Here is a 20,387-nt window from a genome sequence, read left to right as displayed (position 1 = left end):
AACCAAGAACACTCCTCACCCTCCCCTCTCCCCGGAGCCCTTAAAGGGATTGACTCTGGCCACAGTGACTGTGCCAGCTCCCAGCCTGCCAGCCCAGAGCCAGCAGTGACCTCCCTGACCCAGTGGCCCCAAAACGTGAGCCAGCAAGCCACTGGCAGCCAGCCCTCCACCGCTCCCCAGGAGCAGTCTGCCAGCTCCCAGGAGCCTTCCAGGGCCTGAGAAGGCGGGCGCCTTCTTGGTCCAGGGTGGAGATCATGGACCTTATTCAGGTTTGGGGGGATGCCCCCAACATCCATGATCTCCGCACTAGACGGAGGAATGCGGCCGTCTATGGCAGGATAGCTGCCGGCCTGGCCACCAAAGGCCACATGTGAACCCAGGAGCAGGTTTGCATGAAAATCAAGTTGGTCCGGCGAGACCCCCAACCCTGAGCCCTGAGTTTCCCCTCCCCCTTCTTCCCATTGCTTCCCTCTTCCAGATCCCTCTTCCCAGGTTTCCCCCTCCCCTCTCCCACCCTCTCTTCTCCCCTCTCCTGCCTCCTTTCCCCAGCCCCACTAGAGTTTCATTTCCCCCACCCCAGTTTTGTTAAATTAAGAGAGTTTGTGTTTATGAAAATACGTGTATTTTATTTTACATCAGGAAGGGGGTTAGGGAGGTGTAAGTGGAAGGATGTGAGGGAGGAATGAGGCAGAAGCCCCCAGTGGGGCAGACCAGGGAGGTTCTTAGTGCTTCTCAGGGTGGAAGCTCTCCCGCAGGGCCTCCTGGATATTGATAGTCCCCCGATGGACCTCCCGGCTGGCAGCCTGTAGAAAGTGCAGCCAGGCTCGCAGCAACGCATCCACGAGATGCACCAGAGTGCCCAGGGGCAGCTCTGGCTCCATGTTGCCGAGTGCTGTGGTGTCCCGAGTGAGGGCAATCAGAGTACGCAGAGACAAAATGCTTTGCTGTCCCTCATCAAGGTAGGCAAGCAAGCAAGGAAAGCTGAGAACCGGCTGTCCAGGGGGGTCCCTTTAAGCACAGGCCTCAGATAGCCCAGGCAGCAGCCACACAAAGTATCTCCTGACCTGATGCCCTGCCGGACCTGGTTCCAGCTGGCCTTAAATGCGATTCAGCGTCCACTCAGTGTGGACACACTATTTCAAAATAGCAAAATGCATTTTGTGTGTAGAGGCGTTATTTCGAAATAACTTATTTCGAATTAGCTATTTCTAAATAAGATATTTTGAAATAATGCTGTAGCGTAGATATACCCTTATAAGTGTTATTGCTGAAATGTGACCTTGGCTGTGACATTCCAGGGCAAAGGATGCAAAGTGATTGCAAGCTATCTTCTACTGGTGGGGACACTGAGTCATTTGCAACCTCACCTCATCGCTAATAAATGTCAAGAGCTGCCGTGTGGAACCTGTGATAAGAGCAGGTGGCCTCCTCTTTACACTCCAAACAGAGGAAAGAAATTACCTGCTACTGCAGGGGAGTCTAATCAAACTGCAAACATGACAGAGTTCAGGGAGAGGAGAAATTCCTAAAGCAGATAAGAGAAGCAAATTATATGCAAGATGCTCCGAACACAGAGTCAAAACCAAAGGCGCCCTTCCTTATGCCTGAGCAGCTTGGTACTTACAAAGTTGGCAAGTGCACCTGGAATGTTTACAAGAATGCAGAAACTTTGTAAAAGTCACTTACTTGTAAATCAGAAGGGGGAGGATGCGGGGAATTGCTTGTGTTTGATACTTGGATAAGCATTAACAAGTATGTATTACGGCTCTGACTGCCTGCGCTTATTTCTAATGTGTTTCTCCAAAGATGAAAATGTGCATGAGGGACGTTGGATGAGGTGGAATTGATTAATGCCATCAGATGGGTGGGGAGGGGCGGAATCTCTCCTGGAGACTGGAACATTTCAAGTGCTTGGGACCTGGTCGCCTCTGTGCTACTATAATAAGCGTTCTCTAAGCTGTAGAACAAAACGTAGCCTGTTAAAGCCATCTTAGACCTCCCTACAGTTACGAAACAATGTAAAGATCAATTTAAACGACAGGGCGGTTTTGTTTGTTTGTTTGTTTGTTGTTAATGAGGAATGCAGTTTTTTTAAATTGAAGGGGCCTTGTCTGATTAAAAGAGAAACCTCACCCATGTTACTGAGCATTGCCTTGGACGATTAAAATTGGAATGCGTGTTAAAAGTACATCTTTAACTTGACTCCATTTCTGTTTGCGCTTTCAGCTGTCGCGTGTCAGGTGTTCTGAGCCTCTCGGTTCTGCTTTGGACCCTGACTGTCTCCTGTCGTGTGCTCAGTTACTCCTGTGCAGTGTCAGGGGGGAGAATTCTGACTGGAAGCCTTAGAACGCCTCTCCTGCACAGCCGTGAACTGACAGCACAAGATGAAAGGCAGTGGCAATTCAGGCCCCCTATTTCTGTTCACTTTCACTGCCTGGTTCTTGTCCAGTGCGGTTGTGTCAGGGTTTCCAGTATTACAGGTGACATATAATAGCAAAACCATCATTTGTCATTGACTTTAAAAAAAAAACGTATTGGGTTTTCTGATCTAGGCTAGAGCCGTGTCGACACTGGGCAGGTTTGGTGACACAAGTGCTGTTGACATGCAAAAGTGAAAAATGGTCAGACTGGTTTTTCAGCCTCTCATTGTCGACATTTCATGGCCACGTAGCTAGCACCCTGCTGACAGCTAGGGCAAAGCATTGTGGGGAAGCATCCCACTGTGCAGAGTTGTGGGAAGGCAGAGCTGAGCCCTGCGCGTCTTGGGATTCTCTCGGAGTTCTCTGGAATGCTTCTGCCTGCCACTGTGCTCCTAGCAGGGCAGAGCCGGAACACTCCAGTGATTTGCTGTCTCCAAACGGAACAGCTCACTCAGCTGTCAGATACTTCCTGGAGCTTTGAAGGGGGAGGAGGGGTGCAGGCCTGCAGGGCAGCAGAGATCACAAAACACTGAGCAGAACCATCAAGGACGGAATTGTGGGATACTGGAGGAAGTCAAGTTCTCTCAACAAACAAACAGCAGAGTCCACAGGGACTCTGGAGGGGAAAAGACAAAAGTCTCCCACAGGCCTGGAAGTTTTTTGTCACCAAACCTAGGTGTTTTTCCTGACAAAAGTTGTATTGCAGTATAAATGCTTTCACTCTCCTCCGTGGGCCTGGCCTGGTGGCACCTGGCACAAGGGGAATGGCCTTGGCCCATAGCCAAGGGAGAGGTGGCCCAGGACGAGGGTGAAAGGAAAGAACCCTGAGAGAGGCTGGCTAAGTCTGTGCTGTCAGCGCTGGCCCAATGAGGCGAGGTCCACTGAGACCCAGGGAGCCTCTGATTTTAAACAGTGCCATGCAGTGTCCAGGCTCACAAATTGACACCGCCAGCCCTGAGGGGCTCTTTCCCCCTTCCCACTGTCCTGTAGCAGAGCCAGTTACCAGTGTTTGGCCTGGCTGGAGGGGGAAGGGACATCAGATAAGCCAGCTACGTGATAGCGCTGCGGTAACAGAACAGCAGGCTGATCCCTGGACACACACAGCTGACATCTTGCTGAATATGAGCCAGCACCTACCCGCTCCCTTTTCTAGGAAGCTTTGCATAGGAGAGGCAGGGAAAGGGTTACTGGATACAGCAATAGACTGTGAAAGAGCTCTACCTAGCAAGTAACTCACAATACTCGGTACTTTTTTTAAGTTTCTCATCCAACTCCCATTGAGGCCAGTGGAAGAACCCTGCGGGCTGCCATAGGAGGTGGATTCGACCCTAATGTCATAACCATCACTGTGCTTTGCTGTCACCATTACAGGTGGAATGACAGTGTCTGTTTGTTGAGTGCCATCATTGTGGGACTCAAGAAACTGGCATCTCAGGGCAACCGGAGACGTTCAAAGTTGCTGTAATAATGTACCTTCGTAGTATGTTTTGTTAAAATTTGGCGTTACTAGTGCTAACGTTTGGCTAAACATTAAAACACTTTCAGGGTTTGTTCAAATTAAATATAAATTAACTTTAAGAAGTTTTATTTTGGCAAAGGAAAGCAGCAGCCTTACAACACATTTGTAAGTCTCTACTTACCCCGTGTTCCAGGGATGGCCTCTTCTCCTCTCCCGCCAAGTTCTGTTCCGCAACTGCATCCTCCTAATGAGCCTGTGGGTGTGAACCATTTCCACTTGCACATCACATTGGAAGGGAAGGCTGACTCGCCATCTGTGGCATGCAGACAGTAAAACAACAACTCGTATTTTGGGAAAGTTCCTTGAAATTCATCCTTAGGAGCCCCAAGGCTGTACATTTCTGGGTACCCCAAAGCTTGCGGCTTTCAGCAGGCATTGGGACATTCTGGGCACGTCTATACTTCTCGGAAGATCGATGCTCCGGAGGTCAATCTTCTGGCATTTGATTTAGAAGGTCTAGTATAGACCTGTAAATCAAATGCTGAGGGCAGCTCCTACCAGCATCCGGTACTCCTCCTTTTGCGAGGAGTAAGGGAAGCTGACAAGAGTGTTTGCTCCCGTTGGCCTCCCACTGTGTGGATGCTGCCAAGGCTCGGCTTAAAGTCAGCCGATTCAGCTACACATTTTACATAGCCAGAGTTGTGTACCTTAAGCCGACCTTCCTGATCTACTGTAGACCAGGCCTCTGTGCCTTCCAGATTTCAGGTCCCCACCCCATATCTTGCCCCTGTGGATTTCCTTGTGAGGAGATGTGTAGTGCTAATACAACGATTATTCGTGCAAAAATAAAGCCAAAGGCAAGGCTATTAATAAAGGGATAAACCTGGTTGGAAAAATGTGAAATAACATTTTAATGAAAAAAAGCAACAAAATTCTGCCAAATCATTTGCCTTCCTCCTCCCCCCACTTTTCAGCCTGGGCTGGTGCTGGGCAGGGACAATTTGGCAGGAACTGGGGGAAGAGCACTCCTTTGCACGTTAGTGCACCTCAAGGACTTGTGCGCCGGGGTGGAGAAGCACATCTTCTATTACGGGGGTTTCTTTTATTTTCCAGGTCAAGCAAGCTCTGGGCTTAAAAGGTCTCTTTCTCAGAAATCCAAAACAGGCCTCTCTAGACAGTCATGCTGCTGGTCAACTCCATCGCAAACACTCCTTTAGCAGCCACATCTTACGGCGGACAGCCAGCGCCCCCACCAAGAGCCAGAAGAAGACCAAGAAAGGCTTTCCCGAGATTGCTATCGACACCAAAGACAATAGCTCGGAAGGGGCCAGTGAAGACCGTGAACTGGAAGATTCTTCCCAGCCTCGCTTTGACAAAGAGCCGGAAAGCTCCTCTCCAACGCTGGCTCCCGGAGTGGGGGCCAATGGGGAGGTACATGGCAAAGGGTTGAAAGGTAAGGCCCATGGTTCTGGTAAAGGTAAACCCCAAGCTCGTACTCCTGGGGGTGCAGCTTTCAGCGAGCCCACCCGGAGGTCCAACAGGGTCCGTCTCCAGGAGCACCAGGACGAGAAACAGAGCGTCTTTGCACGGTGTGCCATCAATGGCTCCGGTAGGATTGGAGTGGCAACCAATTGCATGAGATGCATGATTGGTTGCAAGGAGAGCCCCGATCTAGAATGCAAGTGGAGTGACCCGGTGGCCAGGCCGAGCGCTAAAGAGACGCTGCACCGCGATCAGTATAGCAGTCTCGTGGGAGACGAGAGGTTAGAACTAAAAAATTGGGGAATAGTAGAGCAACCTAGACCCCGGTCAGACTTGCAGATTTGCAGCAGCCTCGGAGGGGTCAGTGACCAACCAAGGAGCACTCAGCCCTTTGTGACTCCAGGGAAGAAAAACGGTGAAACTAAGTGTCACGGGATGAAAGCTCATCCCCGGCAGAGGTGGCAGTGCCAATCAGGTGGCAAGTATGGAAGCACTGTCAACTTGGTGACAGCTAGCAATGGCTCCATATCCTCCAACTCCAGCAGCCTAGAGAGCCTTGGAAGCCCCGAATTCCCCAAGCGCTGCTCTGAGAATTCCCGAAGGCAAGTGGGCACCCTTCAGAGGGAGATGAATGCCTTGTTCGTTCAAAAATTGGAGGAAATTCGAAGTAAATCCCCTATATTCTTTACTGGTAAGACCAGATTTTCTTCACCCCGTTTGCCTTAGATCATCTCATTGCCTTGGCTTCCTCATAGCGCCTCCCTCTAGAAGCTCCCACCTTTTTATTTTGCCCTCGTAGCGCATTTTGGTTTTCAGTGAAAGAAAAACATTTCTGCATAAATGTGATGGGCTTGTCGCCTAGCTGTGTCTGTCGTAGGCTGGTTCTTTCCATACCTAGCGAACCATCTGCCGTTGCTCACCCATCCGTGAATGTGGCGTGGAGACTTTCTGATTAGAGTGTGATACTAAGTAAATGTTGAAACCCCTCTCCCTCCAACCAGAGCATCGCCTAGAAATTGAATGGGGGAAGCAACACTGCTGGCCACCCTAATTCTCCTCCTCCTCGTGTGATTGGTATTGCAGTAGAGTGCGGGGGCGCAGCAGGCTAAGGACTTCGCTGTGCACAGCACTGTATATACACACAGTTAGACAGTCCCAGCCCCGAGGAGCTTACAGTCCAGAGCAGGGGGTTCAAACTTTTTTTCACGTGACCTAGGTGAAGAAAATTGTTGATGCCAGGACCCAACATAATGTGAGCCCATAGTGTGGGCTCCGGGGCGGGGCTGAGGATGGAGCTTTGGGGTGTAGGAGGGGGCTGCGGCCTTGCGGGTGTTAGGGCTGGGGCAGGAGGGGCTTACCTTGAGCAGCTCCCGGTCAGCAGTGCAGCGGGGGCTAAGGCAGCTTCCTGCCCCTACTGGTACCACACACCATGCGGCACCCAGAAGCAGCCAGCAGCAGGTTCCCAGCCAATGGGAGTGTGGAGCAAGTGCCTGGGGAGCTGGGGGGGGGGTTTGCGCTCTCACACCCACACACCTAGGAGCCAGGCCTGCTGCCGGCCACTGGAACCCAGTGCAGTCTGCAGTGCCAGGACAGGCAGGGAGCTGCCCCCCCACTGCTCACCTGATCCTCCTGCAGCGAGACCCAGCACCTGCCATTCCACCCCCCAGTGCTGGGCCACGACCCCTAGTTTGAAAGCCACCGAGCTGGCTAGTCTCTGTTTCAGCTGCTAGTTCTGGGCTAAATGCAGGAGGTCAGACTAGTCCCCTTTGGCCTTAAACCCCATGAATCTATACGGCCCCCTATCACGCAAACACTGAAACACGTTTAACTTTACGCAAGTGATTTCAGTGCCACTTACACACCCGCTTTAGAGTGAAACATTTCATAGAATCATAGAATAGAATCATAGAATAATAGGACTGGAAGGGACCTCAAGAGGTCATCGAGTCCAGCCCCCCGCCCTCAAGGCAGGATCAAGCTCCGTCTACACCATCCCTGACAGATGTCTATCTAACCTGTTCTTAAATATCTCCAGAGAGGGAGATTCCACCACCTCCCTTGGCAATTTATTCCAATATTTGACCACCCTGACAGTTAGGAATTTTTTCCTAATGTCCAATCTAAACCTCCCCTGCTGCACTTTAAGCCCATTACTCCTTGTCCTGTCCTCAGAAACCAAGAGGAACAAATTTTCGCCTTCCTCCTTGTGACACCCTTTTAGATATTTGAAAACCGCTATCATGTCCCCCCTTAATCTTCTTTTTTCCAAACTAAACAAGCCCAGTTCATGAAGCCTGGCTTCATAGGTCATGTTCTCTAGACCTTTAATCATTCTTGTCGCTCTTCTCTGTACCCTTTCCAATTTCTCCACATCTTTCTTGAAATGTGGCGCCCAGAACTGGACACAGTACTCCAGCTGAGGCCTAAGTAGTGCAGAGTAGAGCGGCAGAATGACTTCACGAGTTTTGCTTACAACACACCTGTTGATACAACCTAGAATCATATTTGCTTTTTTTGCAACAGCATCACACTGTTGACTCATTCAACTTGTGTTTGCAAGGTGCGTACCTACCATGGCTGTGCCCTTTCATTCTCTGAAAGGACGCTGTCAAGATTAAAAACAACCCTGTATCTTCTGTAAAAAAAGATCTTGCACATCACGCTACTGCTGTAGATTATTAAAACAGAAAGATTTTTTTTTTCAGACCATACTATTCCCAGGCTTTGCCGTCTGCCACCTTAAGGTTGTGTGCCTGGGAGTGTAAAGCCGCTAAGGCAGTTAGATATCCAGGGTGAAATTTCAGAAACAAGTCAGTTAGGTACTTTGAAAATATTACTGCCCGCTCCCATTACATTTCACCGCAGGCTCCTGTGAGAGCCCCAGCCAAAACCTGGAGCACTTCTAGACGTGAAGCCAAGATGGAATTAGGCTGCTGCTAGTATTTTTTTTTATTTCAGTTTTTAATTTTGTTTTAAATTGATCTGCTCTGAACATCTGGATGATGTTTTATCACCAAGCATCAGAAGATGAAATTAAACAAAACTGCAGAACTCTTCGGCTGTGTCTACACTGGCATGATTTTCCAGAAATGCTTTTAATGGAAAAGTTTTCCGTTAAAAGCGTTTTCGGAAAAGAGTGTCTAAATTGGCATGGACGCTTTTCCACAAAAGCACTTTTTGCGGAAAAGCGTCCATGGCCAATCTAGACGCGCTTTTCCACAAAAAAGCCCCGATGGCCATTTTCGCGATTGGGGCTTTTTTGCGGAAAACAAATCTGAGCTGTCTACACTGGCCCTTTTGCGCAAAAGTTTTGCGCAGAAGGACTTTTGCCTGAACAGGAGCAGCATAGTATTTCCGCAAGAAGCACTGATTTCTTACAGTAGGAAGTCAGTGCTTTTGCGGAAATTCAAGCGGCCAGTGTAGATAGCTGGCAAGTTTTTCCGGAAAAGCGGCTGATTTTCCGGAAAAACTGGCCAGTCTAGACACAGCCTTCATGTGTATCAAGTTCTCATAAGCTCCAAGAGATGTGACATGACACCATTGTGGCCACCCTCTTCCTCCAGCCTCTTAAGGACAGGTGTACACTACAAGGACAGGTCGATCAAAGCTACACATTTTGAGTTACATTAGTAGTGTAATTCCAATCAATGCATGGTAGACCTACTTACCGTGGGATACATGCTGTCCTGTTGACTCCTCTGACTTATCTCATTCTGCTGGAGAGTCAACAGGAGAGTGATCGATCGTCAATTTAGTGGGTCTTCACTAGACTCACTAAATTGACTGCTGGTGGATCGATCACTGTAGCGTTGATCCACCCCCTTGTGGAAACAAACCCTAAGTCACTGAACAAATATTTTAACTTAGATTTGAAATCTGATTAAATCCACCTGACCTCTCCAACGTAGAACTGCTAAGTTTCAAAAGAATAAGAAAGTTACTTGGATTGGATGGTGTTGAGCTAGTGACCAAAAGCTGGAGTTGCATAAGCTGGAAGTTTTCTGCATTTACGTCCTATGTCAGTGCAATGCGCAAGGACATGTAGGGAGCTAGCAGGCTACATCTAGCAACACTTCAGAAATAAACGTTGCCCTGATTAAAGGAGCTGGGAGGGTGGGACAGGCAACTGAAGGCCTCTGCTTGGACCCAGACTAAGGAGAGCCCTAGCAGCAGCAGCCTGAGCCTTGGCTTTTGCCATGCTACCGTGCCTCAGCCCATACTGACCAAACAGAGTGAACGGGCAAGAGGAGAGTTGATTTTTTATGGAACAGCCCTCGGGCGCTTCTGAGCACCCACAGCAATAACGACCAGTACTGCTGATGGGGCCTTTTTCCTGGGGTCATTTGCCTTGTAGAAACCAGACTGGGATGTCCCTCCCCCTGCTGGCATGTAGGCCACTAAACAGCCATCTTATGCCGCCCATCACTGAGCTAGGATGAAGTCAAAGCTTAGCACACTCGGCCCCTGCACTGGGCAGTGCCAGAATGAATAGCTCGTGTAGGGGATCTACCAAAGGGATGTGTGGAGGGGAGACTTCTGCCCATCCTGCAGCCCAATGACTTGGCCTGGAGTCAGTGTGCAGGGGCTCTGCAAGCGTCCAGGGTCCTTGGCTTCCCCGGGGCAGTCCAGGCAACAAGCTGATGTGGGCCTGATCCAGGAACGCTGACCTCAATGGAAGATTTGGGCCCTTGGGGCTGCTTCTACCTGGCAGGAAAAGGGCTGGAGAGAGAAACGGGAAGCTACTGATCAGTCCTCCTAGAAACCAGCGAGATTGTCTCTGCTTTCATGCAGCTAGACCACGAGGCTGATTGACCCCCCCCCCCCCCATCACCTAGGGACTGTGGCTGGATTGATCAGATGACTGGGGAACACCCAGAAGCCCGCAGGAACCTGCCCCTTGCCTGTCTGAGACATCTCGCCTGTTGCTGGTTTTCCTTGCCCTGCTTGTGTGCTCTGCCATTTCTGTGTGTCCTGGCGGTGTGGGAGTGGTGTGCTGCTCCCCCCCCCCCCCTCCCCCCGCCTGATAACTAGCTGCCTTTGTGCCCAGGGAGCAGGGCTGCTTCGGGATGTCAGGGAAGGCAAACATCACAGAGGGGTTCAGACTCGGGCAACATGTTTCCAAAACGCCTTTGAATGGCTGCACCTTTTCAAACAAAAGCGTTTAGGCCCTGGTCCAGTGGATGCAATCCAGCGTGTGCTCTGGTTGGTCAGAATCCTGCTCCTACAAGAAATGTGTCCCTCTCTGTGTCTGTTTCCCTCTCCCTCCCCACTAATGGATCCTTTTATCTGCTCCTGCCTTCCCTATATTAACTGGGTTTTTTTCCTCTGTTCTGTCCTGTTCCACATGCACACTCTCTCTCTCTAGTTAAGAACTGAAAGGACAAGCAAGTTCCAGGTAACTGTTTATTGAGTGTTGCTGATGCAAGCCCTTGTGTTGCCTCTGTTCCTTTTTCGTTTTCAGGCATCTTGTAATTACCTTCTCCTTGTGTGCCAAAGACGTCTGCGTGGCTTCTTTCTGCTGCTTTGCTAGTGCTTGGAGCATGTTTGCATTTTGGTCAGCGGGCAGCCTTTGTTATGGTGGGTTTTTTGGGAGGGAGGGGGTTGGCATGATTGTTTTGTGTCGCAGGATATGCAGTGTGAAGAATGCGACCCGAGCATCTATTTTTTCAGGCAATTGGCTACTCCAACGACTCCTCGGGAGTAGCCTGTCATCTCTTTTCATCAGTTTGCCTTGGTGTGTGGCCTTTGGAAAAAGAAATGACAAATGCATTTAGCAAACTAATATTATGCCACTGAGAAGTTCCAAAAATGGGCAAATTGTTTTAAAAGATTTTTTTATAAATCGCTTCAAGTTTTCATCTCCTCCGCTGCCCCTGCACCATCTCTTGAAATATAATGGATTCCAATCACGTCCCCACTGGGTCAACCAGCAAGTGTCTTGACTTTGGTTTGGTTTGGTTTGGTTCTTAGGGCTGCAGAAGGCTAGAGCAGTTCAAATATTCAGTACAGAGGGATTTCAGAGGGGCAGCCGAGTGAGTCTGTAACAGTGAAAACTTAAAAAACAACAAATAGTCTTGCAGCACTTTAAAGACTAACAAAACATGTCGCTGGGCTCATGAGCTTTTGTGGGCACAACCCACTTCTTCAGTACAGAGGGGAGCAGGGCTGTAGGCAGCAATACAAAGATAGGCAAACGCGGCTCCTCTTTGGGTATGGATGATGGGCAAAGTAACACGCTACAAATAGGGTCAGAAGTGAGTAGTGGGTTTTGCATGTCTCAGATTGGAGTCTCGGTGCTCTCTGAGCATTGCCCGATGAGTTACTTTTGGAAATTTCGGCCAGCCTAGCTAAGAAATGATTGCTTTCATAGCAAAGGGATCTTGTGTTAGTGAATCTGCATTGTTAATCCTTTGCTTTGGTTTTTACATCTCCCACATATTTTTCTTTCTCTCCCTCCCACTAGATGTCTGCCAGCTCTCCATGCAGAGGTCAGTCACTTCTTTATGCAGTCTAGAAATTATCACCGAAGAGCCCGGCTTTGCCAATGGAAAACAACGTGCTGGTCCCTGCACCTTTCTGCCTGATACCTCTACTAGTGATTCTGAACAAGGGTTGGTGTCTGATCATCCCAGTGAATCTAGATCGGCAGGAAGTAGCCCAGCTGACCAGCCTGAGAAAGCTCTTCTTGCTCATGAGCCACCAGCAGAAGACCAAACGGTTGTAAGTCCCAGGGCAGCAGCCACAAGCCTGTTGGGCCTGAAAGATGAAAGTGGACGCAGCGAGGGACCACTCGAAGATGGGGGTGACTGCGGAGAGACCCACGGGAGTGGTGGAGATCGGTCTAGTTTGGCAGCGTGTCCTCAACAAAGCGGGGGGATGTTGGCACTGAGTGATGCTTCGGTCCGTTCCACTGAAAACTGCCAGAAGCCAAACGACTGTCCAGTGTTACCTGATGGGAACCACGCTGCCGAATCCGTAAGCCAGAAGGATGGTGCCGCAACTAGCCCACCCCAGATACATCACAGGAACAGCAGCACACAGCCGACTTTGCCTCCAGCAGCTTTCCAGAAAATCCAGCCTGCTCGGGCTCCGGCTGCTGCTGCTTCTCTGACCAGCTCTCACGTGTTACTGAGAAGGTCCAAAAGCGAAGGGCCCAAGAATTCCGACTCCTCCGCCTTCACGAGAAATCCCAACAGCCTCTCCCCGACCGCAGAAGTGTACTCCGATGCCACTGTCCACGACCAGATCTGGAGCAAGCTAGATGCCAGCAGTCACCGGGACAGCGTGTCTTCCTCCTCCAGCATGTCCTCCAACGACACTGTGATAGACCTCTCTCTGCCCAACCTCGCTCGCAAAAGCCTTCCAGATCTCGGGACCCATCGCGAAAACAGTGAGACCGTTGCTGTGAGAAAGGCCATGCGCCCCCGGTCTGCAACGACCTCTGGGAGCGAAATGCCAGTGGTGACCAAGAGCAAATCCAATCCCAACCTGCGGGCGGACCAGACGCCCATGGATGAGCTTAACCCCAGGCCTCTGGCCAGGGTTCCTCAAGATACATTGGCCTCCATCCCCAGGAGGCATACCTGGAGCAGACTCTACATGGAAAGTCTCAGACAGTCGTCTCTCAAGTCCAAAGCCCAAGATAGAGCTGGAACTGGCCAGGCAAAATCCAAGAGCCTTGGGGATCTCACCTCCGACGACATCGCGTGCACTTTTGAAAGCAAGTACCGGAGCATCAGCCGGAGCTTCGTCACTAGGTCGATGCGAGAGCAGCGCCGCTTCTCGGGCACACGGTCTTCGGCCAAGCCCCAGGACCATCTGACCGAGCAGCTGAAGAAGCTGATGGCCTTTCAGGAGGAAAATGACATCACCTCCCCCACTAGCCTGGAGCCAGTTGAATCCGAGGAGGAAGCGGAGGGCTTGCTCCTCCGCAGGTCCTCCTCCCGCAGCCAGAGCAGGGTGCGGTACATTGCCAACCGGGCCAAGCAAGCCCAGGAGAGGCAGCGGCTGCAAAGCCTGAGTCAGATCAACGGGAGCCCCATTGAGGAGAGGGGAAACCCCGAGGGAGCCTGCTGCGTGGTGAGAGGGGTTTGTATGGACTCAGCTTCCCCCCCTCTGTTTACGCCGCAGCTAAAGAACCAAACGGACTTTAACCAGGACACTGAGGTTTTCTTCATGCTGAAACTTTAATGCTGGGAAGCGCTGAACAAGGTCGATGCTTACATTCCTGTCCAAGCAAAACTTGAAAACCCAAGAGCATGAAATGCCCACACGCAAGATAACATTTCTTCACCCCTGTGGAAGATAAAGCAACCAAAGAGATTGGCTGTGAAGAAATGGATGCCAGTGGATTGGACATCCAAATCAGAGCCAGCCTAGTAGAGTCAGTGGCGTGCCGAGCCGGTTACAGTTCACAGGTCTAGGGTTTGGGGGTGGCTCGTTTTGTTTTTGCAGCCTTTTTTTCTATCTGATCACCGGTTTGCCCCTGCAGTTATCTGTGTGCTCAAGCCACATGGTTTCCGCCTGCCAGGTAAACCTCTGCATGACGCTCCCAGGGCCCACCGCTGCTTGCTCTTGCAAACTGCAGGTCCATAAAGGGAAACCAGGCTTTAAAATCTGGCCCCTGGGCTGTTTTTCCTGAAGAGGTGTCTGAGGGTGTCTTTTCTTCCCGAGAGTCAAAAACAGCATAGCCGTTTTCTGTGTTAATCATCTAACCAGCAGAGTCAACTGCCCAGCCTGATCTTATAGTTTCCAGTGAAAGTCCCCGTTACCTTGGTTTTTTATGCTGAGGAAGAAATCTTTCCATGCTTAGAGGCAGTGCTTTTTAAACCAGTCTGTCCCGATGTACAAACTGTCCAAGTATTATTTCAGAACTTAATGTGGGGAGAGGAGGAAGGTGCTAGAAAACAGGCAGGAAATGTCTTCTATTGACTTTGTTTAGCTCTGTGGTAGCAAAAATGAAGGCTACTAGTCCTTTGGAAAGAGAATTGACCCTGGTAGGTGAGATTTTGACCAAGCTGCTGTACACAGCACCGTCAGGATGCATTTTACTTTTTTTTTTCTGTTATGCACTGCCAGGCAAGATTTTGTTTTAAAAAGATAGATATCTATATCTATATATATATATATACATTTTTAGATGAACATATTTAGAATTGAACCCAACCTGAACAGAATATTTTTTTTCATTTTATAACCTTTTTTATTTTTAGTTTTATTTTTGTCAGGATTATCGTTTGTTTGAGCCTAAATGTGCATTTTGTGGGTGGAAGAGGAGAATGTTGGTCGAGATGTGGTTTTTAAAGTGAGAGCTAACACTTTCATTTTAATTTCTGACGGCCTTGTCCCTTTGATGGGGGATAGTTTTGTTTGTAACAATCCCCCTCTGGATATTTCAAAATTTTAAAATCTATTTGTAAAACCATCTGACGCTACTCAAATAAAAGCATTTAACCTTTTTCCAGCTTCCAGACTCTTGAGCTGCAGCTAAGGAAGAGATGCTTCCAGGGTTTCTTATGCTCCCTATCTGCATATTATGGAAATGTGGCCCCTTTTCTGACTTGTTTGGTTCATGACATTTGAGGTACCACCCAGTGGCTAATGTACAGTTCCCTGAAGTCAATGGAAGAGTCCCACTGCAGGGCTGTTTGGTGATGTGTTTCTATTGCTGCATTGGAGCCTCCTACTAGAATAGGCAAGACACATGCCTGGCCAGCTGCAGCCTTCTGAGTCATTTGTTTGTAAGAACTGCTCTGTTACAGCAACAGCTGTGCATGTTGAGTGGGTGGGGGAGGGCGCCCAAAAGAGATTTAAATGCCACCCAGCTGTTTAGCAAAGGTCCCACAACCTCCCACCGCTGGCAGCATGAGTGGTGCACGTTTGCCTGTGCTTTGCTGCACAGAACAAAATGTGTTCCGCTCACGGATGGAAAACATTAGAGGGACCACTGGCCACAAGCTGTTCAAACCGGGATAGTGGGTCATGAAGCCACTGTTTTGGGCAATTGCTTTATGTCTCTGATACCTTAGCTGGTGATTTGATCACAATCCACAGAAGGGGAGCTAAGTCCACCCTCCTTACATTGTCCCCTCGCTCCCTCTCCCGAAGTCAGAGTCTTATCACTCCACCTGCCCATTGGCCCAAAGCCTTGCTTGGCCCCAGGGGCTATGGCAACCGTATTGAAGTGACCCAGTGGGGTCTTCTGACTCGGAAGAAGAATGCAGACTGGCAAAGCAGAAGGCGCGGCTTGCCAGGGCTCGTCCTCAATTGTCACCACCACAAAGCAGCTTCCATTAATATTCACCAGACACCAAGTTGGACTCTCAGGCCATTTATCATTGGCCTGAAAAGCTGCATAGGGGGAGGGAGGCATTCACACCCATAGCGCAGTGTGTGTCCGTTTACAAATGTTAATGGTTTATTGTAAGCTCCCCTTGTGGGTTCAGGTAAGGACTGGGGAGAGGTGCTTAAAATGCATTTTAGTTTGGGGCTTTTCTTTAATACAGTTTCATCCGATCTGATTCTCTGTCGTCACTCCAGTAAGTACCTTTTTATTTAACGACTGCACCATATACAAGCCAAACCCACGCAGACCCTCCAACCACTTGGCTTTTTTCACAGGGATGTAACCTGCATGTTGTTTTAACACCTTCCGGTTCACTGGGATTTTGTCACCTGCTTGTAGGGCTATCGCAACTGCCTCTTAAGTACATTTGGACAATTCAGCCTGTTCCAGGAAACTCAGGGGACAGCGAATGCTGGTCCAGAGAGGACTTTTAATGATGTGTTCAAGGATCTAGCCGAGTGGAATTTTCTTTCATGGTGTCTATAAAAGTTTAATAAGACGCTTAATTTACTTTTCGTGTTGAATCTTGTTGGCTGGAGCATTGGTTTCTCTGCACCCTCTTCTGCATTCCTGCTCGGCTGCTTGGATACTGCTGTCCAGAGCTCGTTTGCAGATGGAAGTCAGGGAAAATGCTGTCACCCTCCCTACTGCTAAAAAATTGTGTGCCGGTGGGGAAGTTTTTCTAAGGTAAAAGTAGGAGTCATGTCCCCAAACCTCACTTCCCCTGGGAGCTAGCGGGCACCTAATTGCACTATGGACCTTAGAAAAATCTGCCTTTCCATCAGTATGGCAGCAGCCACAATGAAAAGGCGGGCCCTGGCTGATGGAGATCACAATTGGTGTTTAAGGACAGGGGGATACTACAAATACAGCACAAATGAACAGTCAGATGATGATTGTAATAAGCAGCAGCTACAGGACCTCCCTGCCTTGCCAGGACCGTTTGCTCCCAGACGTCCGTAGCATTCAGTAATAGTCATAAATGAGCAGTAGCTGCAAATATTCCTGTTACTCTAGCAGGTGAAGGGTTCTACGGTCTGGCCGGATGGGAGACACTCATCTCCTGGGTATTCCACTCCATGGACCTGCCTGGCGCCCTGGCAGACACCCCTTGTTTTGCTGGGCCCTGTTTAGCTTGTTGGGCAGCAGACTCACAGCCTGCCCGCCGGTCTGGAGTCAGCATGTGCCGGAGAGAGAATGGCAACAGGCAGGCAGAGGGGGAATACGCCAGAAAGGCAGGTGACGGCAGCATCCCTCCACAAGGCTCGTCCCTGAAAGGCCAGAGAGCGAGCACTGCCGCTCTGCTCACAGGTGTGAAGCCTGCAGCGGCGCCGTGTTGGTTCAGTACTTTCAACTGACTTCCAGCTCAGACCTGCCTGGTTTCCAAGTCCATACACGACAATCCTGCAACCTCCCCGTGGGAGCAGAGGGGGAGTCCATTGAGACTCAAGCTTCCTCATCACTAATTCAGACCCCGCAGGTCAAATTCCAGCCGCGATAACAGGTTGAACCTCTCTGGTCCAGCAACATCCCTGGTCCGGCATGATTTCAGTTAGACAGGTGTGCATTGATCATGGGCGTGGCCAAGTTTCCCGCAGTCCCATAAAGTTTGTTTACAGCCCCCAGTCCTGGCTCTCCGTGCTCTGTGCTCTTATTTAGCTCCAATTCACCCCTAAATGTCTCTAAGAGCCGAGCAAACTGCAGAAGGGCCGGTAGTGCTGCTACACGACACTGACCTCCCGTGGCTCAGCCAATTGACTGGTCTGGAACCAGCCAGGTCCCAAGGGTGCCGGACTGGAGAGGTTCAACTTGTACTAACAGGCAAACGTCATTGTTGGCTCATTTATCTCCAAGTCAAACCCGAGCCAGCCCATTGACATCAAAGCATTGGCACGGGGGGCGGGGATGGATGCAGAGCCTGGCCTGGCAGATAGAGCTATTGTACCAATTTTGTTCTACTAGGTGCAGGCCAGACCAGTGAGAGGGGGCCGATGGGCCCATGCTAACTCGAACTGCTCAGCGGACACGCGGGAGAGAGCAGCGCGGGCAAGGCAGCTGAACTAAGCAGGGAGACCCCTGTACTGGTGAGAGCTGCTGGTCAGTCGAACAACTCAGTGAAGCTCATATAATCAACGGGCTGGCTCCTCCCTCAGAGACCGTGGCCTCCACCAGGCACAGCAGAAACTACACACACGCGCGCACACACACACACACACACACACACACACACACACACACACACACACACACACACACACACACACACACACACACACACACACACACACACACACACACACACACACACACACACACTCTCTGCCACCAGCAAATGCGGGTGCTGAGTTACCGCGTATGAGGAGACGTCTCTTCCCGCCTTCCACCAGCACCTGGCACCCTCCATTGCTCTGGTTCCTGCGCCCATTCCAGGCACAGCAGGAAGGGGGGATGGTCTGAAGGAAGCAGAAGCCACTTTCCTGTAGCGCCTGTCACGTAGGGCTTTCAAACCCCCAATGGGGCTGCATCCAGCTGCCAGGTCCCCTCCTATAATACGGATGGGTATCAAGTGGGTAGCAGGTTAGACCTTGTCTACACTGGCCATTGAGTGCCAAAGCTTTGCTCGCCAGGTGCATCTTCCCCCGCCCCCTCCCTAATGACAAACGCTTTGCATGGGCACAAGGCTGCGTCTGCAGGCGGGCGCTCCAGAGCAAACACCGCTCCTCCCAGCTGCAAGATTTTGGTCCCCAAAAGTGCTGACAAACCGTGTTCACACCACCTGCCTTGTAGCCACACTGCTGTGGACCCAGACGGGTGGCTAAAAGCCAAGTCCTGTAGACATCCCCTGAAATGTCCAGGGGGTCGGTCGGGCATCTACATGACCGGGCACGAGCGTCACGGCGTGGCTAGCACAGCCTTTCAAGTGGGCTCTTTCTAGCGTGGAAACATGGCAGAGGCGGGATTTCCCACCCGGCAGGGTGTGATCAGATCTTTTAGCGCGTCTCAAAATGCTGCGGGGGTCACCCCTATCAGCTCGCGCTCATTGTGCCGGCTTCTGTAGAAACCTTGTAATAAAATCTCCAGTAACACTGTTCCTCACAACACAGCGAATTGACGAGGGAAGGCTGCAGTTACGATTGACTAGTTGGGGCGAAGGAAGGCAAAGCCCCCAGCTCCAGCCAGCCCTAGAGCACGACATGTTCAGGGCGGTCTCAGTCAGAGAAGGCTCTTTGTCCATTTCCACGGGGCTTTTACCCTCACTGGCTGAATCCACTGGAAGGCTCCATGGGGCTGCTTTTTACCGGCCCCTCCCATGGCCCTTGCCCCTATCATACCTCAGGGCAGTCCTGGGCCAATGTACACTGGCTCCCCCCCTTCCCCCCCATTCTCCTGAGATGGGCCGGCCTCAGGGCTGGGCAAGCTGCCCAGGGCACCGTAGCCGAGGGTGGGCATGGGTGTTGCTGGGCAAAGGGAGGTCCTGGACTAGGAGCAGTGTGGCAGGGCATGGGGGAAGCACAGCGCTGGGCTTGGGGGCACAGGTGGGAGGAAAGTGCAGGGGTTGGGGTGAAGGGGGCTCTGTGCAGGGGTTAGGGGCACAGGACGGGGGTGCAGGGGCTGGGAAGCCCATAGGTGCCAGGGGAAAGGGGTGGCGCTATGCCCTCAGGGGTCAGGGGCACCAAAACACAAGTTCGCCCAAGGTGGTATTTTCCCTAGGGCCAGCCCCGCAGCCCAGGTTTCCTCCGCTGCATGCCGGGTCTGAGTTCTTTGCGGCCTTCCCAAGGCGACAGGATGGGGTCCATACCACACCCACCTTCCCCTTGGGACCAAGGCTTCAGCTAGAACGAGGGTCTCCCTGCAGCCTGACAAACAAAGCAGCCCTTGCTAGGTGGCTGTCACCTTGGCCTCTGGGCATGTTTTTCGGGGCTGAAATGTGGGCTGTGAATCTGCCACAGCCGAGGCAAGTCAGCTTTTCCCTTGCATGGACACGGAATTTCCCAGCGGTCGCTGCTCGGAGCAGGCCCTGGTCCGTCTGGCAGAGCCATGAGCGTCTGTGGGAGCCGGTGTCCTGGTGCGTGACGGCAGCGAGGGGGGTTTATCCTGAGAGGTCTGGTTCGGGCGTCTCCCTTCCCTTTCTTTGTAGGCCCCACGGCCTGGCTTAGTGCTGGCAGCCCTGCAGGTGTCTGTGTGTTTGCACTGGCAGGACCGGGTCCTGACGCCGCGGGGAGGTAGGGCTGCCAGGTGTCCGCTTTTGAACTGGACAGTCCAGTATTTGAGCTTTCTGTTCGGAGAAACAAATTGAGAAAACGGAAATGAGAAAACAGAACTGTCGGGTATTTTCTAACTCAGATGCACTGCAGAGGGTGAGGTCATGTCCAGTGTGTCTGGTATTTTTGTTGAAACATCTGGCGACCCTATGGAGGCGTCTGGGCCCTGAGGTGAATAACGACCGGTCGCACGGTCCAGCCCACCGACTGAGCTTCACCTCGGCGCCGGCCCCTCGCCTGCGGCTCCTGCGCCTCTCGGAGCGGAGATGAGCCGGAGCCGCCGCTGACGGTTTCTGTGGCAATCCGGCCTCCTCCCCACAGAGCCCCATTGGGCGGGGGGTGGCACAACCCCCCCAGGAAAACGAATGGGCCTGGCGAAGCCGGCCAGCCAACAGCAGGTGGGCAAACTGAGGCACAAA

General features: G+C 51.2%; 1 protein-coding gene across 1 annotated transcript in view; it reads left to right on the top strand.

Moving 5' to 3' along the window:
* PLCH2 (phospholipase C eta 2) overlaps nt 1-14,819 on the top strand; it is a 390,924-nt gene extending 376,105 nt beyond the window's left edge. The window contains exons 22-23 of the mRNA XM_089773036.1: nt 4,993-5,332; nt 11,825-14,819. Coding sequence (XP_089629162.1) covers nt 4,993-5,332; nt 11,825-13,551 — 2,067 coding nt within the window. The 3' untranslated portion in view covers nt 13,552-14,819. The remainder of the gene's footprint in view (nt 1-4,992; nt 5,333-11,824) is intronic.
* Nucleotides 14,820-20,387: the final 5,568 nt, after the last annotated feature.

The sequence above is a fragment of the Pelodiscus sinensis genome, chromosome 24, assembly GCF_052426305.1.
Source record: "Pelodiscus sinensis isolate ZL-2025 chromosome 24, ASM5242630v1, whole genome shotgun sequence".
Lineage (NCBI taxonomy): Eukaryota > Metazoa > Chordata > Testudines > Trionychidae > Pelodiscus > Pelodiscus sinensis.
This window is presented reverse-complemented; position numbering and strand designations above follow the sequence as displayed.